Source organism: Papaver somniferum, chromosome 5, assembly GCF_003573695.1.
Source record: "Papaver somniferum cultivar HN1 chromosome 5, ASM357369v1, whole genome shotgun sequence".
In the NCBI taxonomy this organism is placed as follows: Eukaryota; Viridiplantae; Streptophyta; class Magnoliopsida; order Ranunculales; family Papaveraceae; genus Papaver; species Papaver somniferum.
Window position 1 is genome coordinate 47,630,463 of NC_039362.1, and position 19,438 is coordinate 47,649,900.

The 19,438-nt window shown below is 35.6% G+C and overlaps 2 protein-coding genes across 4 annotated transcripts; both read right to left on the reverse strand.

Moving 5' to 3' along the window:
- Positions 1–3,745: 3,745 nt before the first annotated feature.
- Positions 3,746–5,263, reverse strand: LOC113279019. Its single transcript, XM_026527735.1, has 2 exons — positions 5,224–5,263; positions 3,746–4,530 (listed from the first exon to the last, which is right to left on the reverse strand). The coding sequence occupies exons 1-2, from the start codon at positions 5,261–5,263 to the stop codon at positions 3,746–3,748; spliced, it is 825 nt and encodes a 274-aa protein (XP_026383520.1).
- Positions 5,264–7,498: 2,235 nt separating this feature from the next.
- On the reverse strand, positions 7,499–13,264 carry LOC113281535. Of its 3 annotated transcripts, XM_026530310.1 has the most exons (8): positions 12,891–13,264; positions 11,467–11,566; positions 10,618–10,669; positions 9,236–9,979; positions 9,045–9,146; positions 8,734–8,964; positions 7,626–8,098; positions 7,538–7,589 (listed from the first exon to the last, which is right to left on the reverse strand). In XM_026530310.1, the coding sequence occupies exons 4-7, from the start codon at positions 9,389–9,391 to the stop codon at positions 7,661–7,663; spliced, it is 927 nt and encodes a 308-aa protein (XP_026386095.1). In that variant the 5' UTR covers positions 9,392–9,979; positions 10,618–10,669; positions 11,467–11,566; positions 12,891–13,264; the 3' UTR covers positions 7,538–7,589; positions 7,626–7,660. The 3 variants fall into 3 exon arrangements, with proteins under 3 accessions (XP_026386094.1, XP_026386096.1, XP_026386095.1); XM_026530309.1 differs by having other exon boundaries at positions 7,499–8,098; XM_026530311.1 differs by having other exon boundaries at positions 7,499–8,098; positions 9,247–9,979; positions 12,891–13,263.
- Between the last annotated feature and the right edge of the window lie 6,174 nt (positions 13,265–19,438).

Here is a 19,438-nt window from a genome sequence, read left to right on the forward strand (position 1 = left end):
ACTTATTTATGTTTCGATCCTGGGATTCTCTTCCCTTAGCTATTAAGGAATAACTTTGAACAATTAAAGAAATAAACATTCATAGCGTGTGTTCAAAGTATGTCGACATCTTAACTTTGTAAGTTCTCTTTCACACTTACAACCTTGAAACCGATTTTCCACACTTCCAAACAAGTTTAGAATTGGTTCATCTGACTTTTAAGAACTATGCGATTGATCAAATAACATTCAATCACAATCATGGGTTTAAAGGTTCTACCAAAACAAGTTTCGGTTCTACCTTCCATGTGAGTATTGTGCATAGTCACACTAGCTTTCCAAAATTCGGTTGATTAGGTACTAGGATCGGTTCCCCACATATATATGGTATCTAACTTATATGTGTTTCACATGTCCATAGGATCGGTTCCCCTTTGCCTAAAAACGTGTTGCACATGTTCATAGGATCGGTTCCCCTTTCTGATATAAACCTTGCTGCACCTCATACAAGGATCGATTCCCCTTTGTGATGTATTGCACCTCTTACTAGGATCGGTTCCCCTTTCCCATATTTGGTCAGACATAGAATCACAAACCCGATCATACCATCTCAGGTGATTACTTAAGATCAGTTTCACTAATAAAAGTCATACTAATACATAAGTCAGGCCTTTGTAAATAGTTCTACCAAGAACACAACAAGTCGTGAACGGTTATACTCAATGACACATTTTGTTTGTTCATAAAATATGCAATGAATAAAAAAACCAATAACGCCTGGCGATTTCCTTTTCGATTCACAAACAAGTTTATGAACTTAATTCCTTAGAACACATGTAAAACATTGTTCCCTAGGATGAAATCCTCACCTCATACCCATACATAATCACAATAACATTCAAATGATTATAGTGATGTCTTATCTACAAAGTTTAATGGTTAAGCAATAAACCTCGTATTGTATTCCTTAATACTATGTCGATCTAGAGTTCAAATATGCTTCGCAGTTTTATTTTCAATATGCACGACTTGAAAGATATGTTAGGGAATGATACAGTTCAAGTCAAATATCACTTCCTCAAGTGGAAGGATGATTGTTGTCGTTCTAACTCCTTGCTTCTTCACATCTTCAAGTCTTCGCAATACTTGTAAAGTCTAAAATCCTAATACTTTCAAGCTAACCTATACGAAGTTGACTCTAGTATATAATCAAGCGACTCTTAACATGAGTTTGATTCACTAAAATATGACAACCAAACTTGACATACCAACTCTTGGTGGGTTCAACCGAGCTATGCTCTAACAATCTCCTCCTTTGTCAATTTTAGTGACAAATCTCTTACATCATATGGATAAACAAATTACAAGAATTCATTACACATACGCTTGATTCCCGATTCAACAGCACAGTAAACTGCTTACATTCAATCCTTGAAAATGCCGCTGTTGACATTATAATAACAAAGCTAATACTCCCCCTAAGGAAGATAGGTAGATATTCTATCTGCACGTCTTTGTTATACCAATTCATATGATATGTTACTCCCCCTTAGTCGCTGCTTTCACTCTTTCGTTTAGATAAAACGTTTAAGCACCAATGTTCTTTTCCTTAGTGATACCAATCAATATAAAAGCAATGCCAATATCACTTGTTTACTCCATATATTTCTCCCCCTTTTTGTCACAAAATGACAAAGAAACAAAAATAAAATAAAGGACAACACGAAAAGAATCTTACAAATCTCAAAATAGACTTGCAATCTGTAGAGTTAGGCACGAGGGTTCCACACACCATGTTCCGATAACCGATATAAAAAACCGAAACTACAAGTAGTTTTATTTTTGATATGTTACCAAGGAAACAATTGTGCGAAACAACTTTTTCATTTTAGTTTAGCTGACCAAAAATCAACTAAGCACCTTAGTCCCTTTGCTAAACCGATTATACAAAAACAATCGCTTAATTCGATAAGACCAAAATAAAGATAACTCTATTTTTCTCATCAGGTTCTAATTATCCATAAACTTAGACCTTTCAATTTTAAACAAGACAAGTACTAGGTTAGTTAACTAGCATTTCTTGTTAAGGCATTCGATTAGACTTGAATAACCGAAACCTCACTTCGATAAGTCTAACTAAGATCAGAATTAACTTAGTTTCTCTTATCCGGAATCGAATTGGACTAAACAACTCATCCCGTAAACCTTTTATTTCGTTAAACCATAGATAATTCATACAAACCAAATAAATCAACTTGCATAATTATTCACCTCAACCGGAAGCAATTGAAACAACATAGACGTTAAAAGCACCGCAATTGCACCGAAATTTTGTAAGCCTAAACAATTGATACCACACAATAAAGCAAGATAACAATAGTTTTTCTTAACCGGAACCAATTGAATCACACATACATCCACACCCACATCATGGAATAAAACATCAATTGTACTGAAATTTTGTTAAGCAAAAGCAATAAATATATATGAAATAAACTCAGTATTTTCTTAAACAGGAAAACAATTAACTAACAAGATTGTTACCTCAAATTTCGCATTCACTTCCCCAATATGATTGCATCTTCGTCCAGGGAGAATTGATATCAAAATATCATCATGTTGTCATCCTTATGTAAAAACAAAAGAATAACAACAACTAACCTTTACCAGAGAAAGGTTGAAAATCGGTTTTAACAATTGCAAGCAAAAGTTGAAAACCGTCGAAACACATATGATTTTATGCTAACCCAAACCGATTCAACATATTTTGACTTTTTCACATATTGTTTCTACCAGAACCCCTCATGATTCTTTGATAAAGCCTATCAACACGGGCTAGAACTTAATCCTGCTAAATCAAAAAGTCACCCAAACCACAAGGGTTCACAATATTATGAGATCGAATATCAAGGTTAGAAAACCGAAACCAAACATCCCATAAACACAAATGCAATACACCATAAATGTTCAATAAATAATCAAGTATTGCAATTACCTCTATCTTGTAGGGAATTGAATTGCGAAAACAACGCAAAAATAATGAGGTCATTCCGAGTTCGGACGAAGAAGTTATGGGAAAAATAGTTTTACACTTCTTCGTATAGGGACCTCTCACTAGGATCGGTTCCCCATATTGCACCTATCACTAGGATTGTAACGGATCACAACACTAAACTGTTTTTGACATAACTTTTGCATACGATGTCCAAATTCAGTGATTTTTTTCGCTCGTTTTAACCGTAAAAACAAGATCTGCACATATATGATCAGTAGATATCAACATCATAAACTCACAATTACCATTTCTATCAAAACCTCAAATATAGATAGAGAAAGTATGAGTATAGAAGAAAAGAAATCTCCTAAAGATGTTAATGAGTCATATAATAACCGAGAGATCATGTGCTCAGTTTTATGTGCTTCCTTACCTTTCAAAAAATTGAGCACGAAGGTGAGTATGACATTCTAACACAACTAGGTTATGTTGAGTTGATCCTTGTCTTGTTCGTCACGAGTGACTAAGACAGAATCATCATTCTTGACCTCTTGCTTGGTTTGTTTTCTCTTGTTCCATCTCTTGTTTTTCTTTTTTGACTTGTGATGAAGAGTGTCATTATCACATTTTTTGTTTGTTAAGTCAAAAATTGTATTAATAGATAACAAAATTTACAAAAAGTAGATTACAAGAAAAGAGGTCACAGCAACCCCAAAAACTTGAAACACTACTTGAAACGAAAATAGGAAACATTAGGGTTTTCAACGGAAATTAAAAAATCAGGTCTTCCTTCATACTGAATCCCAATTCATTATCAAGATAACAACCATTCTTAGCCATCTTATCTGCTGAAAAATTCGCCTCTCTGTAAGTGTGAATTATCCTTATAGAAATATAATGATTGCATAACCTCTCCCATCTTGCTCTTGCAAACCAAGCAATAAAAGAACTTTGTAAAGCTTGAACTACTCCATAGGAATCAGATTGCACACAAATACGATCATAATTCCATTGGATTTCCCATTCCATACCAATTATAATTGCATAGAGTTCCGCCAAATAGTTTGTAGTAATTCCAAGACCAATACTCAAAGCACCAAGAACTGCACAGCTAGAGTCTCTTGCCACCACCCCTGCTCCCGCAATGCCTGGATTCCCACGCGATGCTCCATCACAACAAATTAGAATCTCATTAAGATCCGGAGGCTGCCATAACACTTCAATAGGTTGCTGATGTCTAACACTTCTATGAACCACACGGAAGTAATCCAACAACACCATATCTTCCACACTGTTGCGCATAAACCCTTTTAAACGGACTGAATATTCTTGTATTAGCTTCAGCACTCTTTTAGAAAAAAGGCCCCAGCTCGGTTTCTGTTTCTCAAAGATGCATTTGTTGCGCATAGCCCATAATTCTGACCTGATTACTAAGTTCGCCACCAGCCACAAGTCACGGACAATTGCACTTCTTCCTTTAGCTGCCTTGAAAGAAGCCACAATGTTGAAGTTTGTTGTCATACCAAAGATACCAGAAATCCAAGACCACGCACGAGCTGCAAAAGAACAATGAAAAAGAATATGTTCTAGAGATTCTTCCCCAGTTTCACACAGAACACACTTGAGCGCCAGAATTTTTTTGAAAAGTTTGTAAACCCTAAACCCTGAGGAAAAATCGCCTCAGAGCCAAGAGAGAGATCTTTGTTTACTAGTACAAGAGATCTCAGACATGATGTCTTTCTTTAGTCTTTCAAGAAGACTCTTATAATTATTGTCACCAACAATTAACAGCTGAGAGTCATTCTTGTGACTAACTTTTGGTCCCTTCTTGGCTATGGAGGACTTCGGGACCCATTTAGAGTTGGGTTTCGCAGGAGCAACTTTATCCTTCATACCATTAGGATCATTGTCCTTTTGAATATTTTGCGAAACACCCTTTCTCCAATTTGGAACATCAGATCTTGTTTTTGCATTTGAAAAATCATCTCTCTTTCTATAATTGGGTCTTTTATGAAACGACCTTGTCGAGTGATATGCAAAATTTGAACTATCATTATAATAATTATTTTTCCTAAACTTAGGACAATACCGATTTGAGTTCCTTTGGGGAGTAATCTTAGCCAATTCTTTTGATACAAAAGAAAGTGTATCTTTTATCTTACGAATCTTGCATCCCCATTCCACATGCCCTTTATTACCACAATAACAACAATGCTTAGTAACATATGAAGTCTGAGTTTTAATGTTACCTTTTTGTGGATCCTCGATGAGGATGTCCCTTCTAGGCATTTTTTAAAATCAAAACTTCCAAAGTCTTGTGATACGTTATCTGAGTCCTTCTTAAGTTTTCTCTCTCGCTTAACTCTACTTTGACTCATGTCTTATAGGTTGGATCACATAAGACACAGATTGACAGCGCCTTTTCGTGTTTGCCTGCTCTGATACCAATGGAAAAGGCGAGGGTACCCAAATATACCTCAAGCTAAAACTTTTCCTACCTATAAGTCCTTTCTCCGAAAGTGATTTGTCTGCGGACTGAGTCGAGGCAATACAACTTATCGGTTCACACATCGTGTAATCGTCTATGGATACGAGATCGAGAGAATACAACAACGAAGTGTGTTACTTGATAAAAAAAGGTTCGGACTTAACCAAACACAATAGGATTCACTTATCAAGTAAATAGGAATTAACTTTATGTGATTTACTTTAATTATAATAAAACAATTATAATGCGGAAGTATAAAGTAAACGACACAGCAAGATTTTTTTGTTAACGAGGAAACCGAAAATGCAGAAAAACCCTGGGATCTTGTCCAGAATTGAATACTCTCAGGATTAAGCCGCTACACAAAATTACACCTAACTTCGTATAGTTGAGACCAAGCAACTAAACCTATAGTTCACCTAGTTCCGTCTGTATTCCCACGCCTCCGACCTATGAATAAGTCACATACTTGGAACAATTCCTTTGGTTCATATTCCAAACAGTAAAGGAACAACAAATCTGTTTGGTACCAACTCTATTCAACCAAGTGATATTGAAAAAGTGGGGGTACAACAACCACGCCCAATATTTCGCTTAGCAATCTGTATGGACAAACTCCAATATACTTTCAAGAAAATCAACTAGACAGTCAAACTCAATCTAGATAAAAAGTATATCAAAGAGTTTGTATCTCAATCTCTCGATTTGATATATACTCAAGCAAATATAAATCTGTGAGTCTTTATCAAATACTAGAGAGATAACTTGGATGGTACCAAAGACCAATATCCAAGTGTCCATCAATTTAAATCAACAACCAAAAGGTCGGATATTCTAATTGATTGAACAACGCACAACCTGCGATATTTCAATTATATAACAAAATATAATGCGGAAAAGAAATAACACAGAAACCAAAATTTTGTTAACGAGGAAACCGCAAATGCAGAAAAACCCCGGGACCTAGTCCAAATTGAACACACACTGTATTAAGCCGCTACAGACACTAGCCTACTCCAAATTAACTTCGGTCTGGACTGTAGTTGAACCCCAATCAATCTCACACTGATCCAAGGTACAGTTATGCTCCTACGTCTCTGATTCTAGCAGGATGCTACGTACTTGATTCCCTTAGTTGATCTCACCCACAACTAAGAGTTGCTACAACCCAAAGTCGAAGACTTTAATAGACAAATCTGTATCACACAGAAAAGTCTACGGTAATAGATAAATCCGTCTCCCACGAATATACCTACGAGTTTTATTCCGTCTTTTGATAAATCAAGGTGAACAGGAACCAATTGATAAACCGGACTTATATTCCCGAAGAACAGCCTAGTATTATCAATCACCTCACAATAATCTTAATCGACGCAGCGAAAAAGATATTGCGGAATCACAAACGATGAGACGAAGTGTTTGTGATTTCTTTTATATCTTGCCTAACGGAGATATCAATCTAAAGCCAATTATTACAATTGTACTCGTACGATAGAAACAGCAAGATCAGATCACACAACTACAAGAAAGTAGTATCGGTCTGGCTTCACAATCCCAATGAAGTCTTTAAGTCGTTGACCTGGTTTAGAAGAAGAAACCAAAGGTTAAAGGAGAATCGACTCTAGCTTAACACAACTAGTATCACACAGAAGGTGTGGGGATTAGGTTTCCCAGTTGTTAGAGTTCTCCCTTATATAGCCTTTCAAATCAGGCACTACATCAAATCAGAAATTTTGTTACACAAATAAGTGTGACATCTAATTTATTATCACACTTATTAGTGTTGTAAATATGGTGTTTTTCTTTTGTTACACATTAGAGGTCACACTAAGAAGTGTGACTTTAATTAATTAAAATCACACTAAAAAGTATGTTAATTATCTGACACATATAAGTGTAACAATTTAAGCAGTAATTACCAAAAAACAAAAATATTTTTGTTTTCCCACCGTTTTCGATTCATACACCCACTTTCCCCAACCCACCCTATTGTTAGATGTGCATAATCCAAAAAATATGGTACCCAAAATTTTTAATAGATGATAGAAATTAAATTAATAAAAGGAAATATGTTTCAACATCCGCTGGATATCCCCAATACACTCTTAAAACACTAAACAATAGAAACTAACAAATTATTATAAATTAAAACATAAACTCTACCTAACAGTACTGATCTGTAACAAGGTACACAATGTTTAATTTGTAAATTGCAGACGCTTCTTATGCCATATTATCCAACCACCAGCAACATAAGAAGATAGCTTATAGAAGTCATCACCTTGAGGAGGGTCCCAAATTGGTGCAGAATCATCGTAAACACGTTCTATGCGAACTTTACTCTCGTTCTTTTGGACAATTCTGTGGTGACAGACTTCACCTTCCAAACCGGTTACCAGATATCCAACTGCAACTATTTTTCCATTCCTGTCCAACAAATTCACACCCTGATATGAAGACTCTTCATAACCAGAATTGTCGAAAGGTTGTGGCTCTGACATGGGATCTAAATTCCTGGTAAAAGCATGATTTTCTGGAGTGAAGTCAGGAGGGAACTCAGAGTTAGGGTTACAAGAATCATCCAAGATTGTTTCTTCGCTTGTCGGATGGTCACTGGATATATTTTGTGCCATGACCTGTAATGCAATAGTACACAATCAACGTAAAGTCATAAATGCTTCAACAAGAAAAATATAAAGTCGTCATATATAATGTGTATTATCATTAACCATTTCTTAGAATCCTAAAAGTTAACCTGATTACAAATACTGAGAAAAGGCTAACCAGTAATCATGGGTAAGTTAGCTTTTAGGATCATACAACACAGATCAAAAAAACAAAACAAAACAGAGGATGAACTAAATTGTGCCAAATGTTAATGGAAAAATAAGAAAAGATTTCTAGTCAAAGTAGCCAAGATGTTACATGGGAGAGACTACCAACCTATAAAAATTGTATGCCATTCCAATTGAACTATCAGTTTCGCACGCACCAACATCACAATTTTCACTGATTGTACTAAAACAAGCCCTATGAGAGTTACAAGGTTGCAATTATTGAAGTACTTCACTGATTGTACTAAAACAAGCCATATGAGAGTTACAAGGTTGCAATTATTGAAGTACAAATTTGATATGGAAGTATACGGTTGCAATAATTGAAGTACAAATTTGCCTAACACGTTGATCTTAGACAGTGATATAAAAGATAAGGCAACAATGACAACCAAAGAAACAGGGTTACTATCATAAATTGCAAGAGTTGGGTTTACCTTTTTCAATCCGACGACAGCGGAGTTGCAATTGTTAACTGTAGAATCGCGAAGAGAAGCAGTCAGGAATGCTTGTTTAGCACGCTTCGCAGAAACGCTGGAGGAAAAGCCACGTAAAGACCTTTTACCCTTATCTGGGCCAAAGACATCAACTAAACCATCAGAACCAAAATCATATGAGCAGTCAGTTCCTCCCTCTTTTCGCTTCTCATAGGCAGCTTTGACTTGTTCCTGCACAATATGTGTTACCCAGTAACAGTTAGGAAAGTTCAAGTAAAAGTTTGACATGCTTTAATTCTTGATATACCTACATATTTTTCAACTGCTGATGGATGAACAGTTCCATCGCATTTTTCATGACCCTTCATCCAAGCGTATTCGCGATCCTCTGTAACCATCCCATCCTCTTCTGCCTTCTCATTTGAATCCATATTTGTTGTATAACCATAAAAAAATATAATTTCAAAACAACTAATATAATTGAGGAGTGTATACAACATACAAGGAGATGACATTTGTTCGCATAGGTACGCCTCCCAAGAGTATGAGGGATTGTGCATTTCTTTTTGTTCTCTGATTTCTTTTCATGGCTTTCTTTGACTCCTTCTTTGAACTCATTCTCAACGAAAGCGGTCCAATTACTTGGAGTAACCCCCATCGGAATGTTTGCTAGAATCTCCTCTTTGCTTTTCCACGCATTTGGATCCAAACCAGCTTGAATAGCTGCTTCAATTTGTGCTTTACCTCTGGCTATCTTGAAATAATTCTGTCGAAGCTGGTATTTGAATGTTCTGAACTTCTGTGAAAAGGTTACTTCGAGGTTCGGGTTCTACAACTAAAGATTCTAACTGACCTGCCTTGTCACTACTAATGTCATCATATGGCATTTCATGCACTCCAAATGCAACATCAACCAATCTTCTCATTTCAGGCACACCTTCCTCCCTGTTTGGTTCGCTGATGTTTTCCTCTTGGACTGAACCTACTGTGCTTCTATTACTTGATTTCTCGCCATGAAAAGCCCACATACGGTACCTCTTGTTTAGAACCTTCTCTAACAGATGTTGCCTAACTTTTTCAATTTCCAGTATTTGTATTTCGGCACTTATTACAAGGGCAGGCACATATCGACTTCGAGTAACCATATCTTACAGCAAAACTAATAAAGTATCTAACCCCACCTCGATAAACTTTACTAAAAATATCACTTTCATCCATCCAATCTTTTGGAATCACATCTGACATTCTACAATCCATTAAAAAAACTAGGTAACTATACATAACAATGTCATGGGTACAGAACAAAAGAAACGGGGATTGTGCTTAATAGTAAAGACACTATTCTCATGGATCTGCATTAAAAACTATACTATATATCTTTTCAAGTCTAATACTCAAGTAATAGCCGTGAGATTACATTTTTCGAAACATTTTGCATAGAGTCCATATTCATTTGCATAGAGTCCTAGTACAAAATGGTCAAGTAGGTAAAAATTCATCCAATACAAAACATGAACACACTATTCTCATGGATCTAATCTCCCAACAAGCAGTTCTAATATGTATAAATTATATCTTATACATTACATTTAAACATATTTGAGCTATAGAAATGCATAAAAGACTTAAAATTTGAACATTACATTTTCTACAGATCCACAAAAAACCAAACTTTTCCTAAGACCTAAGAAATTGTAAGCAACCACATTGTTCACATATGAAAAAATCACAGCAATGAATCAAACCCAGTGTTTGCATAACAAGAAAACCACCAGAACTCTTGCACAAACAAGTTAACTAATTGACTAAGTATCATATAAATCTTTACCAAAAAGTGAAAGGAAGAAAATTAACACAGGAATCATATTGTTATTTAATACAAACCTGATGTGATTGCAAATAAATCTTTTAAATCGTACCAATTGTTTCTTTCAATCTGAAAATAGAAATTAGGGAAAACATCAGTTACAAAGGCAGAAGACCAGAGAATAGAAACGATCATTAATAAACGGAGATAGCAAACATTAACTGTCCTTTAGTTATGATTTCTCATTCGTGATTTGCTTTTCATATAGAAACTGAAAAGGGATCTGTAATAATAAGTAGTTGGTGAACTAAGACTAAAACCAATTTAAAAGACATCTCTATAAACATTTCATGGTAAGAAAGAGCCGCCTGAATTGGTTATACTAATGGGTTCATGGATTTTTCAGTTATGGACTTGGTAAACATTTTGGTATGCTATTGTACGTAAGGAGAAGTGACAAAATATTGTGTCCAAAATCATGCTTAATGGCTTCAACTTTGGCCAGGGGGATAAAAAGAGATTATCGCAACTACAAGTGAAACTCAGTTCGACTGTGAGTCAATCGAAAGCACTAGATACTAAAACTTAAATTCAATATTGAACAAGTTGAAAAAAATTATGTACACCAATCACATAAACTATTAAACAAATCATAAATAGTTAATTTGTTTCTTGTTAGTCGTGAAGAAATTCAATATTCAATTACCCTCATTTCATATTCTTTTTTCATCTATCATTAGTAAGCAGCCGATCACTAGTAGCCTCCCATGCTTGTCATGAAGGAAAAAGAATTGCTCTTTTAAGTTTCAAATAACTACTCAAAGACCCTATGAATTGCCTGTGTTCACGGTATGAGAATGTGTGTGAATTCCTCGATGTTATCTCCTCACACAGGATTTACTCTAGTTAGGTTAAGGAGTGAGTACCTGGACTTCAGGGCTATCTTGCAACAAAGCAAAAGCTTGGAAAGCTTGATTTGGCTGTGAATGAAACCCCACTGTTCTTTCACCAGGTGTTAAATATATCCTAAGCAGACAAGTGAGATAAAAGTTAAAACAATTCAGAAACAAACTAAACTCCAGTGTAACAACTTCCAGTACTTATAAACAAGATGTGAAGCCAGCAACAATTATTTGGCCGCATATAGGGAAAGCTGGGTGTAAAGCAGCAGCCTATAAAAAAACTCATCACAATAACAATACACCTCATTCAAACAGTATGACATCCAATGTTGTATAAACAACACCCCATACTAAAACCATATTAAAATAGAACTGCAGGATGTAAATGAAATCCGTTTCCGTCGACAGTGCCTGCTTTAATCTCTGTGGATGCTGCATTTTACCCTAAAACTACAATTGAAGGTTATGGTATAATATAAATTGTTTACCATGCAGGACACAGTAACAGACACAGGCACACAGTAGGCTGAAGATCATGCTATCCTGTAGAATTTCGTGAAGGATGCAGTTTTAACTCTCCATTCTCTCAAGTGGGAAAAACTTCCCACTAGCATCCTTGTTACAATGTGATGAAGGGTAAAAACTTCCCCTAGTTTCACTTCGAGGGGAAGTTGAACTTTTGAAGCAAGAAACACAATACAACTTAACCAAGCTATCCCCACCAATTAGAGGTTAGTAGTATGAATCTCAGCCCAAACCCTTTCTAACATATCATCTTTATAAGAGAGTTTTGCTTAACAAATCTATTTTCCTCCAATTTACAAACTCTCCAGATTACAATCTCCAGACCTATCTGATAACGACATCGCAGGGTTATATTCCTTTTTCCATTTACAATCTAAAACATCTAAAATTCCTTAATTTGCCTAAAAATACTTTTAAAGGACACGTTCCAAAGTCAATCATCAAGATACACAAACTATCTTAGATATTTTTCATTAGCATCAAACAATCTAACAAGAACATGGTTGCAATCTAAACATGGTAGACAGAGTTTAGATTGCAACTCTCTAACTTCTATGTCTAGCCCATGAAAGCCATATCCTAGAATTGCAATGTACAAAAATGTAACCCAAGACAAGTTACAGGACCTGAGATCATCGAAGGCTGCCTAGTTTACAGGGAATCTTAATCTCAAGTGGTCAGGATGTCATTTGATTAATAGTCTCAGTAACAGGTGGATAAAAAACACTGTCAACTACTTCCTATATAAGATCACCACACTACCAAATAAACAGAAGTGGTCAGGATGTCATTTGATTCAAATTGTTCATTTAAAAACAAACCACAATAATGAATCAAACCCAGAGTGTTTGCATAACAATAAAACATATTCACACAACAAGTTAACGAATCGACTATATAATAGAAATCATCACCAAACTGACCAGATCTGATTGCAAATTAATCCTTGAAATACACCAACTGTTTTTTTCAACCTGAAAATAGAAATTAGGGCAAACATCGATTAACAATAATAATCTACAGAAAACCCTAACAACAATTTTTATCTTCAATTAAACGAAATCCAAATCGTGTTAATAACTTATCTGAAAAATCAGAGTAGAATAGTAACAGAAACTCATGATTTGATGAAGAACAAAAGAGCAGTAAAAATCTTCCATTAGAAACTGGTTAGGCTTAACGAAATCAAAAGATTTTTGAGGGGGATTTTTTTCTTAAAGTAAAGAAATCTCAGATGTAGAGCTTTTCTTTTTGTTCCTCCGTAGATTATTACGGATATTACGAAGTACTGATGGATCTCTCTCAGAAAAAAAAAAAAAAAAATACTGATGGAGATTACGAAGTACTGAAAAATAATTGAAGGAGTGAGAGACTTACCTCGATTGAAGACAATACTACTTTTTACTATTTTTTGATGTTTTTTTTTTCCCTTCAGTTTTTTAATACAGTATATAGTAATAACCGTGCATAGATATCGGAGTAAAATCTGTGAGGGAGGGAAAATATGATATTCCAAGTATTTTTTTTTGGCGGTAGTTATATTTTTTTGGCGGTAATTATTTGGCTGGTGCGGGAAAACTATTTCCACTTATTTTTATTTTATTTTAATATTTTTCAAATGTTTTTTTACTGGGATGGATAATTTGTCACACCATTAAGTATCACAAAATTATTTAAAAATAAAATATAATTATGAAAAGATATATTGTTACACTTTTGAAAGATGTGACGCCTATTTGTGTAACAACATCTGTCACACAAATTAGTGTTACAATTCAGTGTAACAAATTACTCCATTTGGTGTAGTGAGGGTTCGCAATCAATGTTAGCTTGGTATATTCACCGTTAGATGAAAACCTGATTAGATTCAAGCTAATATCTTTCAACCGTTAGATCGAAAACTAGCTTGTTACACACAAATGAAATGCACGTTTCTAGGCTTGTGTAACCGTACCCAAACTTGTACATTTGTTGGTTCAACAATAGTCAACCAAATGGTTAGCCATATGATCACTTTCATATCAACCATATTCTTCTTCACCATAACTAGTTCAAGTGACTCAAATGAACTAGTTAGAGAGTTGTTCAATTGCAATGAAATCTTATGTAACTACACAAGACACAATTGAAGCAAAAACGATTTGATTCACTCGAATCGGTTCATGAACTATATAGCCAAGGTTTGCAATTTGCATTCCTTAGTTTATATAAGAATAAGTTCACAAACATCTTAGATATAACCTACTCAAGTTCGCGGACTGGGTTCGTGGACTTAAGTTCCCGGATGGAGTTCACAAACTCCAGCAGAATTTCTCGGGACGAGAACTTCCGCCAGTTCGCGGACTTGGCTCACGCCACCATTCCGGTTCTCTTGATCAACAAAGTTCGCAAACTTCGGTTCAAGGAATAAGGACTTATACATATATGTGTTTCCACAACAATGCTTATATCCTTCAATGGTTATATTACTCTCATTTCAATCATTGAAACATTCTTAGAGGACGTTGATATTCTATAGTTGTTATTCACAAACTATTTTTCGTCAAAGTAAGCAATTTTCAAAGTGATTGAAACTTGTCATGACTTTCGTTCCTAGGTAAAGATGAACTTGGCTAAAGCGAAAGCTTACCAACACATATTTCGAGAAATAGATAGACGAGATAACACTCGGCTCGAAATAACAAATGTGTATAATCTAAGTCTATATAGCAAAACGACTTTTGTCTCAAGATAAGAGATAAATAGACTTTTGAGTGATATATAAGTTCAAGTCTCCACATACCTTTTAGTCGATGAAGATCCACCGGTTCCTTGAGTGGTCCTTCGTCTTGTATGATGATTGCCATGAAGTTCTTGAGCTCAACCACACTTTCTATCCTAGTCCGAGACCTTAGCTATAATAGACTAGAAATCAAGACTTATAGTTTTGATCACTAACATTGACAAACATGCTTGAGATAGAAACGCATGCGGTTTCGACCAAGCAATGCTCTAACAGATATGAGTCGGACAAAGGCTCTTCTGTTTATCTTAACATAAACTCCTTAGTCAGGTCCTTAGATCTATCTTATGTTCAGTTACCAAAGTAATCGTTTAAGATTAATCCAACAACTGTATTAATCCAAAGAATTGTGTTGATTCCGATCTACTCAATTAATCAATCCAATCTATCACAAGGATAAACCGATTATTAATTGGATCCTCTTTTACCAAAACAAGTATTGTGCACACCAAAGATTATGAACCCACAAATCAGAAATATTTAATATCTTCTTCGTCTTCAAATCTTCTTAGATCTTCAATAAACACCTGCACACAATCACTTGAATCTCTTGTGATCAATCACGCACAGAACGGAGTCTGTTAACAATGGATTATCACAAGATCGTCTTTAGAACTAACAACAGTCTAAAGATCCATGTCGAAACTCTGAACTAGTTTGAGTGAATCTTATATCAGACGAGAAGATTCTCAAGCATAAACAAACTAGGTGCAATCAAAGTTCAACGACCGTTAGTCAATCAAATCAATGAAAACAAAAGATCCATGTCGAAACACTTGAGGCGAGCCTCAGAAAGGATGCTTTGGAAATTTAACATCTCTTGAGTAAACTCTCGATTCAAGGATGTTCCAAAATGTCTACTATACCGCCTTCTTCTGTCATAACTGAAAGAGTTCCAGTTCCAGAAGTAAAATCAGAATCCCTTCCTATTGGAAAAGATGTGCTCATAGCCTCCTCTAATCAAGTATGTTCCACATCACATGGAAGGAAGAAATCTCCAAACGATGTTGTTAAGTCTATTCTCTCTAATCACTCTTGTGATCATAAAGTGTGTCTCTTTTGTGATTCAAAAGGGCATGTTAAGCAAAAGAGAAACTCTAGGTTGAATAACAATTCTTTTGTTTGACTTCAAAAAAACCTTAGATTTAATCCTCAAAGGTGTAACTGACATTCGTATGTCTAAACCAATTGGTTTTAGTACTTATCCTGTGTATTCTACCAGGAAATTCAGTTCGATGAGTTCCTCAAATGCTCAAAAGCATAACAAACGTCTTAACAAAAATCGTCCAAGAAGAGATCAGGAATTCTCTTCTGTCAATAAGGGAGATAATGTTACTTTTGATTTGGACAAAGTATCAGGAGAAGGCAGAAAAATGATGATATGAAAAATAACCTAAATGTGATAATTGAAGGTTATAAAGAAATCGTCAATAGGTTGTCAACTTCCTCTAGTCAAAATTCTTCTAGTAAGAACTCAAACTATGTCTCGTATTTTGATGACAGTAAGTTTTATGATAATTTTTCACATCAAAAGGGACCCTTTCCTAGATTTGAAAGGAAAAAGATACTCAACCGTGAACATCGTTCATGTAATGAGCTTAAGGCTCATCCTTGTGCTAATTAATCACAAGGGTCGAGAACTTACTCATAAAAATCATGTTGAGTAAGTTGTGTTAATAATCAGGTATACTTTTGGCAAAAGTGCTTTCTGTTTAATTGAGCTATGTTGTCATATAACTTTTCCTTCTTTGGCTTACACAGTGGATGCCCCGAATAATATTGTGTCTGCCTTAATAATTTAGTGTCGTGTCGCCTGACCATTTGGTGCTTGTTTCCGGCTGAGATTATTACACGCGTCCGTCTTAGATTAGTCGTCTTTAGGGTTTTATCTTTCAATCATTTTGTATTAAAGTTGTAAGGAAACCCTTTGGAGAACTAAGAATGAATTAATGAAGGTTTAGCTCCTACGACAAAAGTTGTCTATTTCCGTTCGTTTTATGTCCAAATTCAGATTAATTCCGTTGCTTTCACTCTAGTTTCATTAAGTACAGTACAACTGGCATCAGAGTCGTTTCGTCCTAGCATCATGGTAGCCCATACCTGTAAGGAGCTGCAAGAAACTAACAACAAACAACAAGTTGAGATTGATTTGCTACATTCTAAAGTAAACAATCTTGTTGTTCAACTCAACACCATGTCGACTAAAGAGGATCTACAATCGATGAAAACAGAAATCCAAAAGAGTTTTCAGTCTCAGTTAGCAATTTTTTTTTTCTAATCGAGATCTAAATAAAGATCAACAGGATTCTTCGAGTTCAAATACATGTGGATTTCATTCTAATTTTCACTCTGGTGGTCGAGACTCTACTCAATTTCATCGAATTCCTAAGCTCGATTTTCCTCGATTTGATGGTGATAATCCTAAAAGTTGGATCCAAAAATGTGAATATTACTTCCAGATGCACAACATCAATGACCTCCACAAGACAAGGATGGCAGCAATCCATCTGGATGGTAAGGACAATAAATGGTATGACAACTTTTGCCTTACTCAATCTGATATTACTTGGCCATATTTCTGTCATAATGTGTGTGCAAGATTCGAAAACCCTGCACAGGACAACATAGTGGGCATATTAAATAAATTAGCTCAACTCACTACTGTTGATGCTTATTTTGAAGAATTTGAGTATTACAAAGCAATATTATCGGGTGTTCATCCTGATTTTCCGGAGACTTACTTCATAGCTAGCTTTATTGGAGGGTTGAAAGAGGAGCTAAGAAACTCAGTCCTTATGTTTGATCCCAAAACACTCCTTCATGCTTTTTCACTTGCTAAAATGCAAGAAAAGACCCTTGTGATGCAAAACAAGGCAAACAAAATTGCACCCAAATTTTTCACTCCCTCATTTTCAACCCCAAAATCTTTCCCTACCACCACTACTTCACAGAAATCTCCTCTTATTCCACCCACTACTTCCACTTCTATTCCTAAACCAAGAACAATTCAAAACTTACCTCTCAAAAGACTTACCCCATAACAAGTACAAGCAAGGAAAGATCAGGGGTTATGCTTCAATTGTGATGAACTTTACAAGAGAGGCCATATTTGTAAAAAAAAAACAGTATTCATGTGTGCTTATAGGAGAAAAAGCTAAAGAAATTTATGACACTGGTGGTGACACTTCACATGAAACTAATGAGGAACCCCTACTGGAAAGTGATATGGAAATCTCATTGCATGCTTTGACTGGTAATGTCTCAGGGGACACTATCAGAATTCATGGGTTTATTAAGAAGAAGGAAATCTCCATTTTGATTGACACTGGTAGCACTCACAGCTTTATAGATTCTACTTTAGCTGCCAGTTTACAGTATTCTATTGCTCACAAAGGTAATTTATTAGTCACAATAGCTAATGGGGATAAAACTGTGAGTTCTGGTGTTTGCTCTCAGCTGGAATGGACTATGCAAGGTCACAGGTTCTGTGGTGATTTGAGACTCCTTCCTTTAGGAGGGTGTGAAATTGTATTGGGTGCAGATTGGTTAAGGAACCTTAGAGATATTCTTTTCAACTTGTCCAAACTATGTATTACCTTCAAACACAAGGGCAATAAGATCACTTTAACTGGTGTTCAACAAAAGTCTTCCCTCAGTATGATGAGTGGCTCTGTTGTGAAGAAATTTTTCAGAAACATTCTCATGGCATAGTTGGCCAATTATTCTCCATTACTAGATCTCCTGTACCACTTAACACCCCACCACCAATTACCACCTTACTCAATGATTTCTCTGATGTTTTCACTGACAAAAACACCCTTCCACCTCAGAGGAATATGGATCACCAAATACCTCTCCAGCCTAATTATGCACCAGTGAATCTCAGACCTTATAGATGTCCTTATATTCAAAACTCAGTTGTTGAGAAGCTAGTCCAAGAAATGCTCCATTCCGGCATCATCCAACCAAGTTACAGTCCATTTGCTTCTCCAATTTTACTTGTCAAAAAAAAGGACAACACTTGGAGATTTTGTGTGGATTACAGGAAGTTGAACAACATCACTATTAAGGACAAATTTCCAATACCAATTATTGATGAGCTGCTAGATGAATTGCATGGCTCTAAGTTCTTTATCAAGATTGACTTTAAGTCTGGTTATCACCAAATCAGGGTCTCTCCTTCTGACATCCACAAAACAGCTTTTAGGACACATCATGGACATTTTGAATTCAAGGTAATGCCATTTGGTCTTACTAATGCACCATCTACATTTCAAGCTCTCATGAACAATATTTTTCAAGCATATCTCAAGAAGTTCATTATTGTCTTCTTTGATGACATTCTGGTTTATAGTCCTTCATTGGAAGATCATTTGTAACACTTACAAACAACATTGGAGCTTCTCAGACTACATCATCTGACTGCAAACTTCTCAAAATGCTCCTTTGGACAATCTAGTATTGAATATTTGGGACACATTATTACAGCCAATGGGGTTATGGATGATCCTGAGAAGATATATGCAATGGTGGATTGGCCCATTCCAACTAACTTGAAAGCCTTAAGAGTATTTTTGGGTCTCACAGGGTATTATAGAAAATTTGTGCAGAATTATGGTCTCATTAGTATACCACTTACTGATCTTTTGAAGAAGGATGCTTTCAGTTGGTCTTCTGCAGCAACAACAT